This window comes from Sphaeramia orbicularis, chromosome 1, assembly GCF_902148855.1.
Source record: "Sphaeramia orbicularis chromosome 1, fSphaOr1.1, whole genome shotgun sequence".
Lineage (NCBI taxonomy): Eukaryota > Metazoa > Chordata > Actinopteri > Kurtiformes > Apogonidae > Sphaeramia > Sphaeramia orbicularis.
This window is the reverse complement of record NC_043957.1, coordinates 15691937-15717221: the sequence shown is the minus strand read 5'-3', so window position 1 is coordinate 15717221 and position 25285 is coordinate 15691937. Positions and strand designations below refer to the sequence as shown.

General features: G+C 38.9%; 2 protein-coding genes across 3 annotated transcripts; one reads left to right on the top strand and one right to left on the bottom strand.

Moving 5' to 3' along the window:
* Nucleotides 1-704: 704 nt before the first annotated feature.
* Nucleotides 705-7585, bottom strand: rbm34 (RNA binding motif protein 34). The gene is made up of 11 exons (XM_030158729.1): nt 7374-7585; nt 5354-5510; nt 4685-4821; nt 4355-4571; nt 4156-4215; nt 3988-4031; nt 1883-1966; nt 1730-1793; nt 1604-1646; nt 1410-1528; nt 705-1280 (listed from the first exon to the last, which is right to left on the bottom strand). The coding sequence occupies exons 1-11, from the start codon at nt 7394-7396 to the stop codon at nt 975-977; spliced, it is 1254 nt and encodes a 417-aa protein (XP_030014589.1). The 5' UTR covers nt 7397-7585; the 3' UTR covers nt 705-974.
* A 203-nt stretch (nt 7586-7788) lies between these two features.
* Nucleotides 7789-19159, top strand: tbce (tubulin folding cofactor E). Of its 2 annotated transcripts, none has more exons than XM_030158226.1 (17): nt 7789-7892; nt 8082-8205; nt 8630-8714; nt 9761-9925; nt 10002-10087; nt 10558-10657; nt 10744-10846; nt 11724-11800; nt 11882-11974; nt 13119-13183; nt 13278-13342; nt 13807-13959; nt 16007-16145; nt 16234-16302; nt 17548-17607; nt 17693-17784; nt 18475-19159. In XM_030158226.1, the coding sequence occupies exons 2-17, from the start codon at nt 8091-8093 to the stop codon at nt 18568-18570; spliced, it is 1563 nt and encodes a 520-aa protein (XP_030014086.1). In that variant the 5' UTR covers nt 7789-7892; nt 8082-8090; the 3' UTR covers nt 18571-19159. The 2 variants fall into 2 exon arrangements, with proteins under 2 accessions (XP_030014086.1, XP_030014007.1); XM_030158147.1 differs by having other exon boundaries at nt 7805-7956.
* Nucleotides 19160-25285: the final 6126 nt, after the last annotated feature.

Genomic DNA, 25285 nt, shown 5'->3' with positions numbered 1-25285 from the left:
CATTAGTGATATCTAGTGGTGAGGTTGGAGATTGGTTCTTAAGATCCACTACAGTTCGGTATAAAATCTTATTCCAACTTTATCTGTGCTGTTTTTCAGGGTTGAAATGATAATACATTTTTCTTTTCTTCACATACAGGAAATATGTGCACAGCAATAAAACCCACACAAAAAACTGAACTAAATGTGTTAATGTCACTATTTAATGTGACCTCTGACCCCATGACAAGAAGCGGCACAAAAGAAATATTTGACGTGTTGAATGAAACCTTAGTATTTTGGTCATTTTTGTTCAATTTGTTTATTTTGTTCATTTTGCTCGAATGACAGGATGGAGACACTTGTTTTTTTGTTCAGTTAATAAATTTTGCGGAAAAAGTCTAGTTTTCTGTTTTGATACAATAACCTTTGAATTTACTCTGCGCTTTAATGAACATCTACATGATCAGTAACTTAAATAAGGAAAATAAATGTTTTACACCAAGAAAGTTTGAAATGCAGATATAAAATAAATGGTGACGAATGTAGAGAAGTCACCATGAAAGTGGTTCTAGGTCTTTGTTACAATACAACAATGGTGGAGGATGATACATGGTTGGAGTTTACGCCTGCAATAGTGATGGTTATTATTAACCTCTGAATTTACCACTACTGTTGGTTTTATTATTTTTATTGACATAAGTGGACAAGTTAGTGAAACTCAGTACAAATACAACAGTAGAACTTTTATTCAGGTCAACAAGTACATAATTATTCACTGTTGTTGTCTTTAGTTATCGATTATTTGACAAGAACAACAAAAAAAGACAAAAACGACATGGTGAAGGTCTGATGGCTCCAAATGTCCATCAGAGACACAGAGTTCTGTCTTTATTCCATCACTGACGTCTTCATTTATCCAATGGATCCAGATTTAACCAATGCCATCGAGTCCAACAGATGGTCAACAGGTTCCTGTGGGTGGAAACCTGGTGTCAGATATGAACCGCCTTTTTCGGCTTCACTTTCTTCTTCTGCGGTTTCTTTTTAGGCTTTTTCTGTGGATCCGCCATCTCTCCTTTAAAAGAGGAGGAGCTTCTGTTTCCTGTGAATTTCTTTGGAGACTTGAAGCCTCCCCGGGTGACGCCCTTTGTCGGACCATGGCCCATCCTCCCCGTTCTCTCCTTATCTCCAGGTTTGTTCTTCTGCTTCTCCTTCTTCACCGACCTTTTCACTCGTATTGAGCGACCGTCCAGCTTCGAACCATCCAACTTCAACGCCAGCTGCACTGAGTCGGCGCTCTGCAACAAAGGAACAAAAAACACGACAAACGAGATCAACGAGACGCTGCTCTGAGGCTGTCGACGAGTGTCTGGGATTCATCTGTTTTTTTTTTATCTTTATTTCTGTCAATGCCAGGACTGACGTACCTCAAACAGGACGTATCCAAATCCCTTCCCCATTCCAGAGTTCTGGTCTCGCACCAGTCGCACAGCCTCCACGCCGCCGCACTCCTCAAAATGGCGCCGAAACATCAGTTCACTGACCTCTGAAACCACAAAGCAGAACTCATGAGCTTTACAACCAACCTGAGGAGTCAACAGACATGCTGAAGGAGACTCACCAAACGGCAGGTTCCCCACGAACACCGAGCGCTTATGGTCATGCTGCAAAAAACAAAAAAGAGAAAAAAGATCAGAATCATGAGCAGATGTTCATTTGGACCAAATGGCTTTGATGTGACACAAACCGTGGAGGTGTCTGTGACTCTGTCCACTCGGATGTAGAAGTCTTTCTCGATCTCCGTCCCATTCCTGTCGCCAGAAACAAGAACAACCGTCAACGCTCCAACGAGATCATTTCAAACCTAAAGTTCATGTCACATTTCCTCTGGGCATCTGACCTCTCCAAGGCTTTGGCCACGCCCTCCTGGTCTCTGAACACCATGTAGGCGTTTACACTCTGCTTCTTCGGATGAACTTTACGCCTGTGAGAAGAAACAGATACATACAGGTTTATAGGTAATCAAACAGCCAATGGCTGAACATGTTTAACACCAGTTCTTCAGGTTTCTGCAGCTGCAGAACTGATCGATTAGGAGGTTCAAGTTCAACACAGACACCAAAAATGGAACAAGACCATTCACGTTATCTTCTAAAAACTTAAAGTGAGAAACTAGTGGACCTAAAAATTGACAGTCTGATGAAAATAAAAAAATAGATCCAGCTGTGGTTTTGTCATCAACAGTTTCAAGAAAAAACAGACGGTAGCAAAGGAAAGAGTCGCCTTCTGTTGACGATACATCAAACTGGTGGAAATGAAGGCTGACGTTCTAGAATCCAGAACCATTTCAAGAACTAGACGTAGTTTGGTGGAGCTAAAGGCTAAATGGTCTAGAACCATAGAGGAACCTGACGTCTCCCCTTGGTTTCTGTTAGTTTGTGATTTGGTCATCACCATGTTGACCTTTCAGAGCCAGACGTGACCATATTTCGACAAACGGAGCAGAACTACAGGATCAGACGGGTCAGAGGTCAGCTAATGCTAAATGCTACCTTACTGACTTGTCATCTTACATCTTGTTAGTGGAACCTGTTAAACACAAGAAAAACAAGGTCAGACTCAGCAGGTGTCAAAGCTTCAGTTGGACCAGATCACTCATTTGAAGGATCCAGGGCTTGAGGAACAGCAATTAGTGACTGTTAGTGGTATTACACTGAAACAAACTAAAGCACTGGATTCTTTTTGGAGTTGAAGTCCTTTAGCTCAGGGGTTCCCAAAGCGGGGTACACATACCCCTGAGGGTACTTGGAAGAAGCCCAGGGGGTACTTGAAATGTTTTGGGAAAAATACATTAAATAAGTCATCATATACTGAATACAAAGTAAATGAGAATTAATGCTGAAATATAAAACACAATAAATGCATTCATATAATAAAACTGACACTCCTGACCTTATTTCATTTAAATATTTTAATTTTTTATTTTATTATTATTGTCTGTCATCTTGTTTAAGCTTTGGTAACATTTTAAGAAGATTTCTATTTTATATTATTTGAGATGAGTTTATTTGAGTAATTAAGTAATTATTTTTTGTTGATGAAAGGTTCATTTATTCATTCATAACCATTTAATTTATTTTTCTTTACAATGAAACAGGGTGCTTTTCAGTTTATATTTTGCACAAAATTTGCTTATAAAGATTTGTTATTTTTAATATATTGAAGTTAAATATATGTTATTTATAAAGTTTTGAAAATAAAAACAGACACCTTTGACACAGGAACAAATTTTGCCTCATTTTTTAAATCAGAATTGCTGAAGTGAGAGTTGGGGGTACTTGGTTAAAAACATAAATTAGGGTCTGGGGTTGGACTTAAATGGCCCACGAGCCCTTCTAACCTTTTGTGATGCAGACGACACCTGTGACAGAATGAAACAAGTTTTTACAGTGAATAAAACTGAAAATATCCGATTGAATTGAACTACAACTCAGTAACATATATACCAAAGTGTAGGTCCTTTAACTGTTGGCGGTTTTACATATTTCAATTTGGAACGTAGTCAGACCACATAACCAAGACCAGATTCAAACGGAAACCAAGGCCAAATTGCAATAGGAGCATCACAAGTTTTTTCAACATTTTTTTCAGATTATTCCAGAAGGGCTGAGATGATTCCTGTTCCAGTAGCAGGATGTGGAAAGACCAATCAACAACTGGAAAAACGTTTTACAGGTAAATGTCTGAGACTTGTGTCAAACCCAGCAGTGACATCCTTCAGCTGTGGTCTGTACGCATCATGAAATACAATCCTCTTCATCCAAGGCTGAGACGAGATGCTCAAAAAGTGGACATGAGACCAATCTCCAGGATTAGCACAACTTAATATTACATCAAGGACCCAAACCAGCCTCAAACCAGAGGCTCAAACAGCGACTGACGGCATCCGGTTATTCTGGTTCTGCTGTTGTTTCAGGTGTTTTATTCCACTGGTTTGTTACTTACATTATCGCTGCTACTTTGCGAGACATGGATGGATCTTCTCTAACCTGCAGGACAGAAGATAAACTTCAGATCCTCGTGGAGATTGTACAAACACTCAACATAACAGATGGAAACATTAGAACAAGATCCATGTCCTGACTGGATTCTTTTTTTTTTTTTTTTTTTTACCACAGAGCGAAACCGGATGGACTCAATGGATCCTTTATCTCTGAAGAGGTTCCGAAGGGTCTGAGGAACAACAACAAAAAAAAAAAATCACCTTCATTTATCAGTCAAAAAATAATGGGGAAACAAATCGTTTTCAATCAAATTGATCTGAACTGAAACAACAAAACCGGACCAGTCTGAACCGGATCAGGGTTGGTACCTTCTTGGTGCAGCTGATGGGCAGATTTCCCACAAACACCGTCCTCTTCCTCTTCAGCTCCTCCTCCTCTTTACTCGCCTTCAGCCTCTGTCTCTTCGCCACCCAGTATTCAGGGTCGTTCACCTGGCCGGCCTCAGACGCCGTCCTCTTCTTCTTCTTCTTTTTATTGTTCATCGTAGACGTCTCATCCTCGTCTGCGTTCTGTAAACTCACCTCCCTTTGACCAATCAGAGACGAGCATGAGTTTTGACTTTTATTTATTCCTTCAGTTTGGGTTTTAGTTTTCATTCAGACAATAGAAGCAGAATCATCAGGAGTTTCCATCCTCACCTCTTTTCCAGGTTCTGGTCGGCTGTTGATTTCTCTTTGGGCGGTTTCTTCTTCTTCGCTGTCGTCTGGCTGGGTTGGCCTTTGACCTCAGGTGTTTCTCTCTGCTGCTCCTTCACCTCAACGCTTGTCTTCACAGGCTGGAAGGAGGAAGAATGAAGAGGACGTCTACAGTGAGCAGCTGTTTGTGACATCAGACTTTTGTCTAATTGTCCATCCTTTAGTTTTCCTTTCCTATTCTGTCCTTCTACCCTTCTTTACCTCCTTCCTTTATTTCCTCTTTCTTTATCTCTCCTTCCATCCTTCTTTTCCTCCATTTCCCTTCCTTCCTTCTTACAAACAACTGTTTAAAAGCCTTATTTTTGGCCATTTTCCTTCCCATTTTGTTTCCTCTTCCCTCCTTCTCAGACTTTGACTGAATTTCCTCTTTATTCTTTTCTTCCTCATCTATTTTCCTTCCCTTCTTCATTCCTAACTTTCTATTTCTTCACTTTAAATCTGCAGTAAACATCCTTTCATTCTCCTCTTCTTTCCTGGTCTTTGCTTCCTCCACAGCGTCTCTAGGTCCTTTTTTAGGACAGTCACGATTCCGTCCTGTTCATTGGATAAAACTTCTCCATCCTCAGCTTTACAGACATTCTTTTAACCCGTGAACATGTTTCGATACTTTACCTTTGGTGCAGGTTTAAACAGCTCAGAAGCCGCCGGCCCCGCGGTGCTGAATAAAGCTGACAGCGAATCTGAGGACGTGGAGGATTTCTGGAACAGACTTCCTGAAACCTGACCGACCACATAGTCAGCTGACTGTTGCCCCGATGATGCCTCCACACTGATGACAGAAATACATCACAGCATCTTAAAAACAACTAAAACCATAAACTGACCATCAGAATACTGGCAGGTTACTACATTTCTATTAACTACTCAATTTAATCAGTTGTTACAACTCCTTTTCTCAATAAATCAATTTTTAAGTGAATACGTAAAAAAAGGGAGGTTACGTTTTGTCCCTGGTTGTTGAAATAAATCAGTTGGACTGTTCTCCATCAGTAAAATCACGTAGAGCTGGAACAAAACGGGTGTAACAGGCCAAAGTATGCCCCTGTCTGAACTATACCCGGGTTAAAGTGACCTAGGCCAGATTATTCTCTGGGGTATAAATTAACCTAGGCCAATTCATATCCCCCCAAGGCCAGATTATACCCCCATAATAACACTAGTGTTGAGCAATATACACAAGAATTACTTAATTTTTCAACATGTCATTTCCACTGTCATCACTCATTTATCCATATAGTTGTGATAGAGTTTATTATAGTTACAGAGATGGTAGGGGTTTCTATTACTGGTACTAACAGCTGCAGTAGTAGTATATTCACTGTTAGTGCTTGTATTTGGAGTAGTAGTATTAACAGTTATGGACATTTGTTCCAGCTATTGGTAACTCTAATAGCACCACCTGAGCTAGTTTTTAACAGTTGTTGTAAGGTTTGCAGTGCATCCAACTATCACCCCCCTATTTCCCCCAGTCTCTCTCTCTCTCTCTCTCTCTCTCTCTCCCTCCCTTTAACCACAACTGGTCAAAGCAGACATTTATCCTCCAAGAGCAGCGGTCTGCTCCAGATTTCTGCCTTTTAAAAGGAAGTTTTTCCTCACCACTGTCACTGTCTCACCATGTTTGCTCCTGGACGATTCAGTTGCTGTTTGTGAATTGGCTTTAGAGTCTGGTTTAGACCAGCTCTATATGTAAAGTGTCATGAGATAACTTTTGTTATGATGTGGCGCAATATAAATAAAATCTGACTGACTTACTGACTGATTGAATGACTGATTGATTGACTGATTATCTGACACTTGAATGACGATGTGCTGAGGGAAACTGGAGCGCTGCAACTTAAATATTAAAAGTAAAATCTGTGGATGAAACTCACTGAAGCAAGAGATGTACCCTTGGTTTTTGAAATGACATTTTATACTTAAGTGAAACTGTCTTATAAATTCACATTTCAGCTTTTTGATATTTAAGACATGTTTAATTTACTGAAATTAGACTCAAACAAATCAGATTTCATGCACCCTCGACACAGAAATAACTATAAATGCATAAAAATATAGATTTCATATCTTTAATCATCAACCTGTAAAATGTTAAATATAATGGTTTAAATGAAGTAACTGACTCGTATCTTTTTTGCAAGCAGGTTGCATAAAATGTTAAAAAAAAAAAAAAAAAAAAAAAAAAAAAAAAAAAAAAAACACCCACGTTAAACAAATACAAAATAAAACAGGAAATATATATTAAATATGCTTAGCGTTATGGATATATTTCTTAAAACTATACGATTAGAAAATTTACAATTAGTAGTTATTTTGTTAATGTCTTTCGAGCATAATATCATACTGATACTTCTTTTGACATATACACTTACAATTAAAAAAAAAACAAAACTATTTACTGCCAATAATAAAGTGAATAAAGTCGAACGAAAGTAGACGCCTTAAAGTAGAAGTTATAAGAATAATTTAAAGGAGAAATATTTAAACTGTTTTAACAATACTGATGACAAAAATATTCAGCTGTTTTCCCAGCATTATGTCTGTCGGGTACAGGCATAAAACTATAGTAATGTAATAACTGTCGAAATATAAACGTGTAAACAAGTAAATAATAATAAACCTATAATAAACAAACCTCTGCTGAAGTTTCTTCTTCATTGTTTCCTCCTAATTTCCCTCCGTCGCTCCAACACAGACTCCCGATTAACGTCTTCGTCAGAAAAGTGTTTTTTAAATGTATTTAACCGCTACATGTGTTTTTTTTAACCTGTTAAACTCTTGAAACGCGTTATTTACAACACGTTTACGGATTCACACGCTTTACATCTAGCACACGACTGTCCTGCTGCGAAATAGTTCCTACGAGGAACGGTGACCACCGTAGAAAAATTCCGCTAAATCCCTCTCCTATAAAACTGAAAAACACACATTTTACGCTTTATAAAATGTATAAGAGAAACAATCATATAGCTGTGGGTTTATTTTATCAGTGTTTAGCGCTTGTTGTGAGCTTTCTTTAACTTTTTTTTGGAGAAATATTGTGCAACATCCAAATGTGTCGCTTCCGGTGTAGCTGAGCAGTAAAATGTTTTGATAGACAGTTAGCTAACTCCACGACTAAAATACTCCAAAAACACACTTTAAACCGCCATAGGTGCGTTTCCAGCTGTGTATTTACATCTGCATCTGTTTGATATGTATATTATTCACTGCTAAGGGTTAGTATGAGTTTAAATGTTATCTAAGTGGTGTTTTAGTGAAGCCAACACTCTCTTTCGGCTCGGTGTTTGTACCGGACCGTGAGTCAGGTCTCATCCGCCTTTCTGCTCGGTTTTCCCCACAGAGGCCTTCAATGGCAGCCGACCAGACTGAGCCGGAGGTGCCGGAGAACGCGGTGGGCAGACGGGTGTCCTGCGGTGGGGAGCGGGCCACGGTGCGGTACGTGGGCCCAGTGCCGCCGACGGCAGGTTAGAACCGAGATCCTCCACCCGTTCGTTCGTTACACCCACCGGTTCATCTCAGCATTGCTCACAGATTCAGAGTGTAATCTTACCAAAACAGTAGTAAAATATCAAGTAAGGAGTGTTCAGACCATCAACAGCTGCATGAGCTTGTAAACGTAGCAGTGTTTAGTTAAACCATCGGATTGTTGTTACTGTGATCTTATTAATTATTTTTTGGGATGGACACCAGATTCCAGGCAATGTGGGACTTTTTACATGAGCTGATCTGTACCGATGTGGGGCTTGACTAATCCGAATGACAAATGGCATGGAATAACGAATGACCATTAGCGTTAGGGGTTGGGGGTTAGTGTTAGGTCATTCGTTGTTCCATGCCATTTGTCATTCGGATTAGGAAGGCCCACCGATGTGTGGTTGGTGTTTTCAGGGCTGTGGCTCGGCGTGGAGTGGGACAACGCAGACAGAGGCAAACACGACGGCAGCCATGAAGGTGTTCAGTATTTCACATGCAGGTAAACCTCAGCATCTCCTGCTCAGACACGTTTATTTAAGTTTTATTTGGAAGAAGTGTTAACAAAATAGTTTTTCATCAGGTTCTATTTTTGTCAATAAGGATGAAAAAGTAAAACGGGAAAAGGCAATAAATTATGCAAATTACACAAGACAAATCACAACATTCCCCATGTTATATGTCAGAAAATGTCATTCTTGCACACTCTCTGCACTATACCTGGTCATAGGTAAAAGGAGGTGTGTGAGTGTGGTGGTGGTGGGGTAGTGGTTTAATGCAATGAAATACAGACTGAAGAAAAGTAAACAAATAACCAGAAAGTAATGAATGTTGATTAAATATACATATGTAATATACACATTTTATAAAAATGTGTAGACAGAATGAAGGCGTTGGGGGTTGACTGCCTACATGTACACATCACAAATAAAACTAAACAAGAAGCATGTATATACCTTAAAACAGCAAGGAAGTTATATGCTACATTCAGTCAGATAATTTACCTAAACTTCGGCTGAAATGAAGATACATATTTAGTCCATGTCCAGACAGGCTCTAAAGCCATGCAGAGTTGTTCTCCTGGCTTTATATACTGTACTTATTAGCGTTAAAACCTCTGTAGCTCCAGCAGCAGCAGGGAATTCATCAACAGACACTGTTGTCTATGGATGTGTGACCTGATTAATGTAAGTTTTCTTGTTCTGTGGATCTTCTCCTTTGTCTGAAAACAAAAGATCCACTTCAGTCATGTTAGGATAAAATATATGGAATAATGACTTGTGTCTGATGTGGTTTTTTGAGAACCTACTTTAAATATTATTCATTTGAAAAGTGTAATATCCAAAGTGTTAATATCCAAAGTTTCCTTTTGAGTTCATATGCAGTGAAAGCTTCAAGTTTCACATGTAGAGCTTAGATATTTGCTTCAGATCCAGTAGGTGGATCCTCGTGGACCAAATGGATCAGAGAAAGGTCTTGCTGTAGCTGTTCTATGTTTGAAAAGACACATGATGAGTCTGAAATGAGTCAATGTTTGGTCTCTGTCAGACATCCTACTGGTGGGTCCTTCGTCCGTCCGGCAAAGGTGAGTTTTGGTGTCGACTACCTGACAGCGGTTGAACAGTTGTACCAGATTGACACAGAGGAGGTGCTCAGCGAGGAGATCCCCATCTCCTCCAAGAAGCTGGAGTGGGGGAGAATCAAGGAGCGCAGGTATGAAAGAAAAAGACAGAGGAAACACACAGCTGTGGGCTATTTTCTGATTTACTGAACTAGGTATTTTTTGTAGTTTAGAAACCCTGCCGTCAGTGCTGCTCAGTCAGTGTGAGGTGAACGGACCTGGAACCGATGGAGAAATCCGGAAAACAACTCCCAGTATCTTCACAAAACAACTCTTGAGTCCATCAGGCAAGAGTTATTTAGTCCATGAGATGAGAAAAATTGTAAAGTAAACTGCTCAAAAACTCAGTCTGTTTACAGATTCACATTTATAACCTTCAAAGAAATGAAGGAAGTTCAGTTTGAACTTGAAACCCAATTTTACATGTTCAGATCTACTGTGTCTGTACAAGAAGCAGCAGTGTCTTTGTAAAATAGTGTTAAGGAGTGGTTTGGGTTGAACAGGTGCACAGTATTTAAGCAGTGAAAAAATGACACATAAAAATGACAAGTGTCTTTTCAAAATTTGTCAATTTGTTAATTCTGTTCCGCAAAAACCTTAAACTACATTTAAAACATGATGCGGTGTTGACGTTAAACTGAGACTCAGAGTTCATGAGTTCATTATCCTGATGTTTGATGAACATGTGTCCTAATGTGACGGACTCCTTAACCTCAGCGTTCAGATGTCCAGTGGTTGGACTTGAGCCGGAGTCTGCTGTCTTGTTGGGAGCATGTGGCATCCATCACCCAGCAATTGGACAGACTGGAGGGACTGCAGCTCAGGTACTGGTTCCTGTGGTTCTTCTGTGTCTGTTGTTTTGAGTCTGTTTCTTCATGTTCATTCACTGAATGTTTATTTGCTTCTGTAGCTACAACCGGCTGCGTTTGCCCTTTGACCCCTCAGCTCTGCGTCATGCCTTCAGCAGCCTTCGAGTCCTGTCTCTGATTGGCTGTGACGTCACCTGGACGCAGGTAACACACCTGGGTTTATCATAATGTTAGAGGGGAAACTAACCTCATATTGTCTGTTAATAGATCATTATGTAGAAAATATGTCAGGTAAGAGTTTATTCATGAATTGTTTTTATTTTCTTGTAGGAATTTATAAATTAGTCAAATAATCACTACAGTATGTTTGAAATAACTGTTTAATGCTAAGTATGAAACTAAAATTGTTTAAATGAGCCCATGAATCAACCATCCTCAACCGAGGGGGCCGACAGAAACAGTTGGATAACCACTGCCTTAACAGTTTTTAACATTATAAACCAACAGATATATATATTTTTTGTGTTATCTATGTTATAAAAGCCTAGTGACCTCTGTGTGTGTGTGTGTATGTGCATGTATATGTATACACAAAATCACACAAATTCTGGAAAGGGCTGACTGCTGTAGTTTGGTATACGTATGTGTTTTTGGTCAAGGAAGACAGTAGCGAAAACAGCAAGTTGATAGGACCAATATTTTGGGAGATATTAGTAATTTTGGAATACAATAGCCTTACAATAATGTTGCTGTACTCACAATGCTTTGGCGGTGACTGCTGGACAAGTGCGGTACAGCATGCATGAATACACAACAGTATAAAAACTACCACATCAAGAACCTGTGGATCCCAACTGGTCAACAAGCTAGTTATATATAAATGTTTAAGTTCCTGAAAAGTTTGAATTTGTCAATTTCTACACTGTTGATATAAAATCTAAAATTAATTATCCATCACATCATCATGTTTTATTAAATAGGAAACATCAATATTTGGGAAATGGAGTTAAAAAATCTTTCTCTCTTTATATAATTATTTTTGTCACTGAAGGACTTCTTAGTGTGTGTGTGTTGTGTTCAGGTGCTGCAGTGTGCCCCCATGTGGCCACAGCTGGAGGAGTTGTGTGTGGAGGACAACAACATCACAGAGCTGCACAGGTACATCCTTGTTCCACTTGCATTTACCTCGACTCCAGCAGGTTGGCAGTTTCCTAACAGCATGTCCTCTGATGTTTAAAGGCCGGTGGACGTTCTACAGATGCTGAAGACTCTGAACCTGTCCGGGAACCGTTTGGTCCAGGACACACTGCTCAGTTTAGCCGCTTTGCCCAGGTACGGGTCCTAAAAACACAGAAAACTTCTACCATCAAGTCCCTTAAATCTGAACACAATGAACCACTGTGAAGCTCATCTCATGGTCATAAGGTTACGTTTAAAGGTCATGTTAAAAGATACAATATAGTTTAGGGGTGTAGCGGTACAGAAAATTTTCGGTTTGATACATTTTTGATACGTTTTTGGTACTGTGAAGGAGACCAATTTCATTAAAAAAAACTTTTAAATATAATCGATCTTCATGAAACAATGCCAGCATACCGCTCTTGTTTTGTTAACTTGTTTCTTTCCATTGACATAACTGACAGGGAATCCGAAATGTTCCCAAATCTGAGACCTTAGAGAAGATGGATGATCTTCCAACTCTGCCTTTGTACTTGTGACGCTTTTCTGAACTGCCATACCAGTTCACCTTCAACATGTGGATGGTGCATGTACCAAGTAGACATCTGTCTAGGACAGGGGTGGCCAACCCTGGTCCTGGAGAGCCACTTTCCTACATGTTTTAGATGTATCCCTCTTCCAACACACCTGATTCAAATGATAAGCCTATCATCAAGCTCTGCAGAAGCCTGATAACGACCATCAGGTGTTCTGGAAGAGGGAAATATCTAAAATATGCAGGATAGTGGCTCTCCAGGACCAGAGTTGGCCACCCCTGGTCTAGGATATCAAATATTGCACATGGGTTCCACTTGCAGCCACCCTGCTCGTACTGTCTGTATTTCACTTCAAGGTTCATGTGGAAACTTAAGGCGAGTGTTTATGTTCTTCACATAAACTACATGTATTTGTTTGGTACACCTCCATATTGTATCGAAGGCCCTGAACCGAAACAGTTCGGTACAAACAAGTGCACCGTTACACCCCTAATATAGTTACTATTGAACATTGATAGGAAGTCATATATGGACTTTCATTTCACTAGTTGAGTTCTCCTCCAGTCAAAGTACCACCCACTTCTATTGGGAAACTGAGCTCCTGCATCAAGGCCACAGGACTCTAACATAGAACCTGACAACCTCACAAATTCAAGTTGTTATTGACTGTTGATAGAACATGCTGATAAGCTACAGGGCCATTGGTCCTATTTTTATTCCGTCAACCTGCTCTGATAAACTGTGTCATGGTTTGGTTCCAGACTAGAGCAGCTGAACCTCTCGAAGACCGGTTTGTCTGTGATCCAGTTTGATGACGTCGCTCCAGGTGACACCAGTGTTCCACCTCAATCTGCTGATCTTGTGCTTGGTATTTATTGTGCTTTTAAAGTTGATGGTGATGTTAAATGTTTGCTGTGCAGGATGTCACACAGCCATGTTTCCTGCTCTGAAGAATCTCAATGTGGACCACAACAACATCTCTGAGGTCGGACTTTTCAGCATCATCACGATCATTCACAGGACAGACATTCTCTGCAAATCCTACAACTTCAGAATCATGTTTTAGCTTTTATTACCTCCGCCAAGAAACGATGGAGGTTATGTTTTCATCGGGGTTTATTTGTTTGTCTGTTAGCAAGATAACTCAAAAAGTTATGGACGGATTTGGATGAAATTTCCAGGAAATGTTGATACTGGCACAAGGAACAAATGATAAAATTTTGGTGGTGATCGTGGGGTGGGGGGGACTGATTTGCCTTGGCGGAGGTCTGCACTCTCTGAATGATATTCTAGTTTCTTTATATTTTTAAAAGTAACATCATGTTCCCGTCGATGAAAAGACAACTATCACCGGATTAACCCCAGACTTTAGAGGTTACAGAGTGTGATGGAGATGATGATCCCATCTGAATGGGTCTGAAACTGAAGACGTCTCTGTCTTTTATTCAGTGGCGTGTGGTGGATGAGCTGGCAAAGCTGCCCAGTTTGGTTCAGTTTTCGTGTCGTGGAAACCAGCTGATCAGCAGTGATGGAAACCCCAAAACAGTCAATCAGCTGCTGATCGCCAAACTGGGACAGCTGATTTTACTCAACAATTGTCAGGTGAGACGATTGAGAACCTGTTGGAGCAGCAGAAGGCCTGGTTTCACAGCACCTTTTCTTGAAAATATGAGTTGCAGTTTTTTGTGTGTTTTCAAATTTTTGAAAGTGAAGCTTTGGGATTAAGTGATTAGCTTTTACCAGTGAGAAAAAAAACAGTTTCAACTATCCTAAGCAATCTTTGAAAAAACATTTAGGATTACAGACATTCTTCCAAAATGTTTTATCAGCAAAGGAAGAAATGCGGCTGACGGGTAATGAATCCACACAGGACATTAATAGGTGTCAAAAACAGGGATAAACCTTGTGCTTGTTTCAAATCACTTGAGAAAAGATTTATATGATAAAAATCATAAATATTTGCATCATTGGATCTTCACAACCAGAGGACTCCTCTGATTGGTGAAAATACAAGTGGTCGAATGTGAAGTTGCAACGATTGGATAAAACTGCAAAGCTCTGCAGAATTCACAGGGATTGGTTGGATTAAGGCTATTCCATCCTCCAGAACAACACAAAAATTTGTTTGTTTTCTCGAAGTGGCAAATATAAAGTTTGTTCTGGACAGGACGTTTTATACTTCATGAGAAAGTCAAGTGTAGAAACTCTTGGGAAGTCCTCCGCTTTTCCACTTTAACAACGCCCATTTCAAATATATGACCCCATGAGAATAAAGTTCTGCCCAGATGATGTGTGAAGAACAAGCTGCGAGTACGGAACATTTTTTCTGAAATAAATTTCTCTGTTCTTGTGGAGAATGCAATAACCTTTAGCATCAGTTGTTGTTGTCGTCACACATTACAGCTTCCAGGACAGACTGATGGGGATGTGAGTCTTTATCAGAGGTGAATGGTTGATTTTAAGACTGAGTTCTGCACATCAACAGCCTTCTTTTCACCTGACAAGAGGACGCTGTTCCCTTATTCGAGGCTGGTCTGAACCGGTCTCCGTCCTCTGATGTGTGATACTAATTATCAGACTCCAACTTAAATTCCGTAGTCTGAAAACTGAATACTGAGTAGAATCCGACAGTAGCCAGTGAGCATGAATGGATCAGGAAGCAGCACCTATAGGATGACGTTAGTTTGTGGCAGCATCTTGAACTCCTTCCTTCTCGGTTTGTTTTTGGTTCAGCAGTAATCTGATCTGAACGCAGTGGTCTGCCGACATGTTTGTTTTGGTCTGAAGTCCAGTTGAGCAGTTTTAGTGAATCCCAGAATAAACACAAAGTCTGTACTGAAACATCTAAAAATCAATTAAATCCTTTATTCTGTCTGCCACATTTTACGGCTAGCACAGCCGAGTTTTCTTTTGCATGAAAACACAAGCTCCCGTAGGTCTGATCAGTCATCTCCACTAGTGGGCTGACAATCTGGTAAAGATCTGCATCTGCTAACTAACCTGCAGTGTAAGTGAGTGGACAGTTCCACAGAATCATCAGCATGTTTCATTGTTTTCAAGCAAATATATTTAAAACTAGCGTGTTGACCGGTGGGGATTCATAGGTTCTAGATGTGGTGGTTTTTATACTGTTGTGTATTTGTGCATGCTGTACCACATTTGTCCTGCAGTCACCGCCAAAGTGTTGTGGCCATAGCAACGTGATTGTAAGGCTATTGTATTCCAAAATTACTACTATCTCCTAAAATATTGGTCTTGTCAACTTGCTGTTTTCGCTAGACTGTTCCTTGACCAAAAACACATAAGTATGGCAAACTGCAGCAGTCATCTCTTTCTGGATTTTGTTTGAATCCCAAGACACACACACACACACACACACACAGAGGCCACTTGGCTTTTATAACATAGATACTGTTCAGATTATCCACAAAACATTTGTCACAGTTGGACCAGATACTGGTGTATATGTGACAGACATGTCATATAAAGCCGGTAAAAAACTCCTGTTATTTCAGGACTACTTCAGAGTTGACTTACATTAGGGTCAAACTCTTGAGTCAGAAATGGACTAAAGTCAATGTAACGTATCCACACACATCATGTAGATGTGAGTGAGATAGAGTTGACCAGTTACTATGGTTTCCATCAGATCCACCCCGAGGACAGGCGAGGGGCGGAGATAGACTACATCAAAATATTTGGAGAGGAGTGGCTAAAGGCAGGGGGGCGGAGTCAGCTGAGCACCCAGTTCACCTGTGAACACCCTCGATACCAGACACTCATTGACAGTAAGTCACATGTGATGCAGCATTTATTATCACGATGACAGGAGGAGGGATGATGATGATGATGTTGATGATGTGTTGTGTCACTCAGAGTACGGTGCTCCAGAAGAAGGGGAGCTGAAGAAGCCGGAGCCTTTTGCCCTGAAGAACCAGCTGTTAAGTCAGTCTCCTCTGTTTCCTGTGGAGTTACATGTATTAGAAGTCGTCTCTTTAAATCCATGCTCTGAAACTGTTTTTATCGACATCTCAGAAATCACTGGGACACTTAACATTCGTCCTGACTCCTATAAAACTCTGATGTCCAGAACATCTCCTGTAGCTCCTAAATGTAGGAAAATGGCCTCAACTATATTTCTTAAACATGTCATGGAGTTGTTTTCATTGGGTCACCAAGTGGAAAAGTAAAATACATGACAAGTGATATGTTGTGTGAGTTAATTAAAATAAAAGAATGGCCTCTGGAGAAGTTGAAAATCAGATACAATGATCTAAATGACATAAAAAGAAACTGTGAGTCAGTATTTTAACAGTGAAACTCAGTGATGTGTGTGTGTGTGAACTTTACCCTCTAAACAGTTTCTTGTTAAACTTTAACAAGAGTCACATTTGTCACTTTTCCATTGAACAGCTGCGCAAAACTTTACAAATATTTACTAAATGTAAAAAAACAGAAGTGCATAAAGTTGTTTTTTCCATTCAATCACAAATGTGATAATTTATTATTGTGAGGTGACACAAGAAGTCATTCCATAAACATGGTGACGAACGTAAATATCATGTTGATTTAGAGATATATTCATTATTACATATTACCCCTCGTACTAAATTTTAAAAAAAATGATTTGGTTCCTGGTGTGTCCACACATACACACAGATGTTTCTTTTAAAACTCTTCTGTTTTTGCTTGTAACATCAGTCAACATCCGTTTTTTTTTTTTTTAATTCATGTGACTCTAGTTGTGGAAAAAGGTCTTTCCATTGCAGTTTTGTGCGATATACCAATTGCGCTACGCCTGAAAAACCACCTCTTACCAGTGCAAAAACTTTTAATCGAAAAGTGAGTTTTTGGTGAAATTGTTGTCTTTCCCATTAGGTAAATTTTTATGCACAAGTTATATTTGTGCAGTTTGAGGGTCAATGGAAAAGCGACTAATGATAAAAATATTTGATGACCTTATCTTTCCATCTATGCATTTGATTCAGCATTATTTTAATTGCAAAAACGTTAACATGTATATTCATGATGTACTTTTCTAAATCTGCATCCAAAGGAGATGTAACATGAGGGTCTTAAGCTGAAACCCTTTGGGAACCATCAGTCTAAAATATTTTAATGACTTTGGGCAGAAAACTGATGCTGCCAGACTTCATTTCCATGAACAGATGTGTTCTCCTCTCTCATCAGAGATTACATTTGTGTTTCCTGACGACGCCGAGAGGAAACCCATCGAGAAGAAGCTTCCAGGTACAACACAAATGAAATGAAAATGTACCTGGATTTGTGGACAGTGTTAAAATCATCTGAATGTGGTTGTTGTCTTTCGTCGTAGCCTCGATGGTCATCCAGAAGGTGAAGGGCCTCCTGTACAGACTGTTGAAGGTCCCTGCAACCGATCTGAAGCTCACATATACCTCACTAAAGGTAACACAACACCGACAGCATCTTCAGGCCATGAAGCTTTGAAAAGGCCTGAACAGGAGCTGAAAGGCTCAGTTTGATTCTTTGGCTGTATTTCTTTGGAATCCTGATCTGTTTTAAACATCTCAACCATCATTTTTCCGTTCATAAACATGTTGGTTTCCTTCACATTGTGTTTGAAGCGTACTTAATATCAAATGAACACACATCCGCAAATAAAGTCAAGTGGTTTGGTTGAGTTTTCTGTTTTTAACACATTTCAGGTTCAGGTTACTTTTTTCCACCCATAGGTGAAATAGTTTTAGAGTCTGATGACAACGATGACGACAACATCCTTTTGACATTTCTCAAAACACAATGGCATGTAACATGAAATCAAGACATGAGTCAACTATAGACATGATACAGTAAAAGTTCTCCAAGTTACTCCGATCAGGACCAAAAAGGTACAAGAGAGATGGATCAATATAAGACTGACTAATAAAACTAAACCTCTGGACTAAAACCAAGGTTAAAAGAAGTTAAAAACACAATAAAAAGGTTAAAACCCAGTCAATTCCTACATAAATACATAAGTGAGTAATTGAATAAATAATGTGCAATATATGGCTACAGTTAGTTTAACTCTATGAAGAGTTGAGTTGTTTAACTCTTGGAGGTGTTAACTCCTCCCTGAATCTGTCTGTTTTCCAGATGGTGGGGACAGAGTTTGAGATCGACAGCGACCTGAAGACTCTGCAGTTTTATTCCATAGAGGACGGAGACCAGGTCCTGGTTCGATGGTCCTGACCCGGACCTGGAGGTGCAGAACTGGAAGCAATGGAAGCTTCTGGACGGAACTTCAGCTGCTTCTGTCTGAAACCTAGACGTTATGATGGACTGAGCACTGACCTCAGAATGGTGATAGTCCTGGAGGACAGACATGTATATGCTGATGGATGGACAAATAACCAGTGGATAGTGAACAACAGACACTGACCTGCTGATCTTTATTTCAGCCACATTTTGAGGTGTCACGATGCATAAAGAATATCTTCACATCCTGTAATAATCAGACAGGAAAAGATGGAGAATCCAGGACTTTAACAGAATGAGGACTGACAGACGTAGATCTCCAACATGATGGATTTCCACCTGCCTGGTTCATGAACGGCACAGTTAAAGAAAGATTCATCCCTAGAGCAACATGATCAGTGTGACTCAGTGTCATGTAAAAGAATATGATGCTTTGCAATTCAATAGATAGTTTGAGCAAATAATATATTAAAGCTACAATCAGTGTTTCTGTAGTTCCACGGCTCAGTATCACATTTATGCACCTTTGTTCTCACAAACCACTTTGACAGAATAAAACAAGGTCTGAACCTGATCTTGAAAATTTTCCTTCTTTTTCTGTTCCGCATTAATAACAAAGTTCAGTCTCTATGGTAGATTAAAGCTTTGGTTGTGTATTATGGACATTCCCTCTTTTAATCAATGGTTTTTCATTAATGCATAGATGTTGCATTTTTAGTTTACACATAAAAAAGCTATTTCAAGATCTTGAAATGTGGTGTACAGCTTGGTGTATTGACAAACAGTAAATGCAGATGTGGTGAATAAATGGAACCTTAATGTAGTGATGAGGAGACATATTTACTGAATTAAGGCAAGGCAAGGTAGGTTTATTTAAGGTTTATTTATGTAGCACATTTCATGTACAAGACAATTCACAGTGCTTTACATAAAACATGAAAGCATTACAGCACAGAGGCAATAAAAAGTATAGGCAAAAAAAAAAAAAAAAGAAACTTTAACCTTAAAGAAACATTGCAAATCTAAACTGATGAATTAAAAACTATTCAAATGCAGCTGAGAACAGGTGGATCTTTACCTTGGATTTAAATCAACTGAGTGTTTCAGCTGATCTGAGGCTTTCTGGAAGTTTGTTCCAGACCTGTGGAGCATAGAAGCTGAATGCAGCTTCTCCGTGTCTGGTTCTGAACTCCGGGAACTGACAACAGACCGGATTCAGATGACCTGAGGGGTCTGGTGGGTTCATACTGAGTCAGGAGGTCACTGATGTATTTTGGTCCTAAACCATTCAGAGCTTTATAGACCAGCAACAGAACTTTAAAGTCTATCCTCTGGCAGACAGGCAGCCAGTGGAAGGACCTCAGAGTTGGTCTATTGTGGTCTGCTCTTTTGGTCTTACTGAGGAGCAACAGACAATTAATACTACAAACAAACTATGAGACAGTAAAGAGCAAAGCAACACCACCATTAAGAGCTGTTGAAAGAAATGTTTGACAATTTCCAACTCAGGAACTTTGACTTTACCCTTGATTCTGCAAAACGACGGTGCGTTTCCACTAAAATTACTCGGTGAAAGATTCCATTCAACCACAAACTTTCCCTGGTAAAAGTTCTGTCAGGGGACAGGACTTTCCAGATTCCCTGAAATACTTGAGGGCGGGGGCCATGTAGTGTTCCACACTTCCATTCACCCTCCATATTTAATCTAATATTTAATCTGGCATCTGCAAATTTAAATAAACCAGATTCACTTGGTTTGTGTTTCAGTCATTTGTTAAATGGAGCAAAAAAAGAAGCTGTGAGAATTGGACGACGACATCCATTTGACTAATATTTGTCTCCAAGGTCATTGTAATAATCTGTCTGTCCATCTGAACACACTCTGGATAATAAACCTGGACCTCAAATAACAGATTTATAGAATACGATCAAAAGAAATGTAACAGGACTTCGTGTTGACGACTGGAAACAACTGAGTCTGATCTGAATAAATTTATCAGAACTTTGAGGTGGAAACACAAACCGTACAGATTAACAGGAATTCTTTTGCTAAGTAAATAAATACCTGGTAATAAAAGTTTATGGAAATGGTGGTAGAAAAAGGGCTAGAGACTGACAAACTGGAGAATTCAGAGAAAACATGAATTTGTCCCAGATGAATAAACCAACATTTGATTTCATTTAATAAAGTTTTTTCCTTTGTCTATATAATTCCCATAGAATGATATACTTTATAAACCCAGAATAGAAGTCATTCTTTCAGTCCATTATGACATGTTATCATCCAGGCTTTGACAATTATCTGGGTGAGACATGTTTGATTCCAATGAAAAACACACTGTCTGCATTTACAGACTGATTTTACAGATGAGTATCGCCTTCAACCATGAACAAAACAATGAATTGACTCAAACACCAAAAACTAAAACCATCTGAGGCCAGATGATGGGCTCCTCTGGTTCCTGAGATATCTTGGTGGCGTCACCATCATCATCAACACAGAAATGACGGGATAAAGAAAAAACAAGCCACGGTTAGTGAAGATTTTTGCTAAATAGCTGAATTAATTCCTGGATAATAGTCATAGTCCTACATTCATTTTGCTTTTTATGTGACTAACACAGTAGTTGGATCATTTAGTGACACAAAATCCAGGATATCTCAGCTGAAACTTTTTCAAGTGAAACCAAGAACATTTCGGTAACCAACAAGGATTTCTCTGGTTATAAGAAACATACACTCATTTAATTCATTTATTACTTTTCCTTCTGCATATTTTATATTACATGTGTCGGTGTTGCATATTAGTAGTTAGTATAATAGTACAATATAGAACAATGATCATTTTAATACTGGCTTATCAATATCAGTATTGTTCTTTTACTTATGCATTACTTATAAATAAGCAACATAAGTGGAACTTTAATCTTTTAATCCTTTAAAAAGTACAATCAGTCCAGAGACAACAGGTAAAAAGTAGAATAATGTGCCCTCTAAGAGTCTTGGATTTGTCAAAAAGAGGTAACATTGATTCACTACTCTAATATTTTTATGTGGGGTCAAACTGACCCTTGAGGCAAAAAGCTACACGTAAAAAAGTGTTACAAAATCATATTAATGTTGTTTTCTGCATAAATCTCTTAAACCACTTCAGTTCAGCTTAGAACTACAGAAAGTTCAATAATTTTTAGGATTTTAACACTTTAAATGCCAGTTTAATTACATGATTCTGCTAGTTCTATACAGGGTGTCCCAAAAAATTTGACATAATTTGAGATGTCCATATTGGAGTGACTACATGGTCAAGAGAAATGATACTTAATAGGATTGATTTTGGACATAAAATGTTTTATTCTACAAATTTCAAATGAAAAATTATGGGGATGGTAATTTTATAATGTTCCAAAGATATTACAAATGTTCAAGGTGTGCACTGCTGGTGACACGGCGCACATCAAGTCGGTAGTGGAGTTCCTGCTCCACTCGCTGTAGGGTTACGGTTAGGTTACCCTAACCCTTAGTGCAGGGTTCTAACAAATTCACGTTGCACATTCACATTTGACTGAGTTTTGGACTTACTTCAATACACAGAACGCCTTTTCTGTTGCAGTTGCCTTTTCTATATTCCTGAGAGCAGAACAATAAAAATGATTACACTTTTTTGAGCAAAAAGAGCAAACAAATTTTAAACAAATTATTAGGTGATGAAATGAAGTAAAAAAATTTGTATGAAAAAAAACCTGAGACATTTTCCATTTTCCATTCACACAGTGGAGGGACGTGTCATTGTTTTATATCAGAGTCTTGGACATGACAAAGACGAACAATGATGACAACACTGATTTCACTGCATTAGTCTGTTGGTCAGTACTGGACCTTCATCCACTTCCATTGAAACCACAGTTTTTAATCTCACCAACTCTGTAGCGAAGTCAACTCTATAATATAGATGGAAGAAGTCTGTACAACATAAAATGGATATATACAAGTAATATAGGATATATACAAGATGCATGATTTGTGATTATTGCACTGAGGGTGGGTATTAATGTTTATTAACTAAGTGTAGTGGTTATTCAGTCATGGGGGTGGGGGTCATTTAACTGCGTGTGGGTAGAAACTGTACTTGAGTCTGTTATAGTAATAATAATAGTGAAACAAAAACCATCTGATTATTTACCTTTTTATTTGTACTGATTTAGATCATAGTTAGAAAAACAACGTCAGAGTTTTGTGTTTTGTGTTGAATCATCACAACACAAACAGATTTCAAATGCACAATTTACAACAGAAATAATTTTATCAAATTTAAGTCAAAATACATGACATGTTAAATCTTTTAAATCATGAACTCAGCATTACCATCAGAACATGATGAAAACACAAATAAACACCTGAAACAATTAATTTCAACTGTAATGTGAGTAAATCTGCATAAATACAGTTTATTGCACTCAGAAAATCTCTGACATTTTTAATTTACATTTTTCATCTCACAAACCTAATTAATCACCTTAATAATGTAAATACTTCTAACAAGTGAAATGATATATGTAAGAAAAATACAAACATTATCAGTATGTACAGTAATTCCAGCAATTAGAAAATTTAAAAAAAAATCTAAAAAAAAGTTTCTTCAGTTTAAAGAATCATTTCATTTTCTAAAGCTTTGATCTGAAAAAGAGCACATAGATAATGAATATGAAGATCAGCCAACAAGACCTGCAAAGAGCATCGCAAATTAACACAGCACTGTGAAGACTGAGGTACATTTAACATCCTTATGTCATTTTTTTCTGGATGTCTGATGGAGCTATGGGGTGTATTAAACAGAGATCGGGATTGTTTTATATGTTTTAATGCTGTTTTTAACCCATGGAGCTCCGAAGGTATTTTCTTGATTTTTTTTTTTTTTTACACTTTCTTAAATTCACCTTGTTAAGGTACTTCCAAATAACACAAAACCCAAGTGTTTTATATCCAAATGTTCAAGACAATCTCAGCTTTATGGAACTCAGGCCTATTTTTGTCCTAGTTCACTGCAGAAAGAGATAATTCAGCCCAAATGCTGAAAGTTTGAAGTCAGATTTGTGAAAATGTTCAAATCTGTTGTGAAAATCCACTTTAACTCATGTAGATGAAATGTTTTGGTGTTGAAAGAGGTTTAACAAAGTCTGGGCTTCACAAAAGTAGTAGAATATATGAATAAAATAAATACTAAAATGTCAGAAATGGCCTTTTGTAATACTGTTTATTGATAATAAATGTTGTCTGTCATTGTATTTTTACCAAATGTCTGAATAATACTGCTGAATAACAGATCAACATTCATTAGATTTGTTTAAATGACAAAGGACCATTATATTACATTATATTACATTATACTGTATTATATTATATTTACTAAGGACATAATATTTCCATCGTGTATATTGATTTTTTTTTTCTTGACGTCGTGCAGGAAACAGTTGTTGTCCATCACACAGAGATGGACGTCTCATTTTGAACAGGTCTATTTCTGTCCTGTCTCTACCTCTACACATGAAACTGGAATAGAGCGGGCCTTAGTGCCCATTGGTTGGTAAAAGTTGACAAACAAGGCATTCATCAAATTCCATACAGTAAGAGGTGAAGATATGTGCGTATTGATCTGTGATTTTCTGATCATCATACTGATTAAATCCCTGAGTAGATTTGATCAATATATCAACTATACCACATGGTTTGGGAAGACACTGGATGAATGTTATAGTTCTATTCCAGGCGCATACAAAGTTGTTCCACTAACTCCACTAGGATCTGCAAACCACCACAGCATTTTGCTTGATCCCACCTATTCACCTGTAGTCAAGAGGACTGAAAAAATAACCCAAAACAACAAGCAATGGACTCCATTCAGCATCAGCCCCTTTTCCACCACAGCAACTTTAACGCTAGATTATCATAAACCTTGGTGCGTTTCTCAGTAAAACGCTCTCCCTCTGCCCTAAACTTTTCCTGATAAAACTTTGTAGTAGGGGGGCAGAACTGTTCAGATTCCTTGAATTCTTGGGGGCGGGGCTGTGTGCTGCAGAACACTGATTGGTTGAACACACTGCCAGTGTTCCACACTTCTGTTCACCCTCCGTGTTAAATCCAGTGGTGTCTGCAAACTTGTTAATTCTGTTTCTACAAGATTCACTTAGTTTTTGTTTGGATCATTTGGAAAACGGAGCAAAAGAAGAGAAGCTACGAGAAGTGGACGACAAAAACCTACTCGCCTTCGACACAGAGACAACTTCACTGTCAAATTTGGAGACGACACCACAGTGATGAGACTGGTCTCAAAGGGAGACAAGACAGCCTACAGAGAGGAGGTCCAGAAGCGAACGACCTGGTGATCAGACAATAACCTGGTACTGAACAACACAAAAAAAAGGAGATTATTGTGGACTTCAGGGGGAACAGAACTGACCTGCCCCCCCTCTACGTCAACAGCGAGTGTGTGGAGAGGGTCCACACATTCAGGTTCCTGGAAGTCCAGATCTCCAATGACCTCTCCTGGACAGACAACATGTCCCAGCAGCGTCTACACTTCCTGAGACTCCTCGGGAAGAACCACTGGACAAGAAGCTGCTGCTGGCCTTCTACCACTGGTCCACTGAGAGCCTGCTAACGTCCTGTCTGTCCACCTGGTATGGGAGCTGCACTGAGGCACACAGAGCGAAGC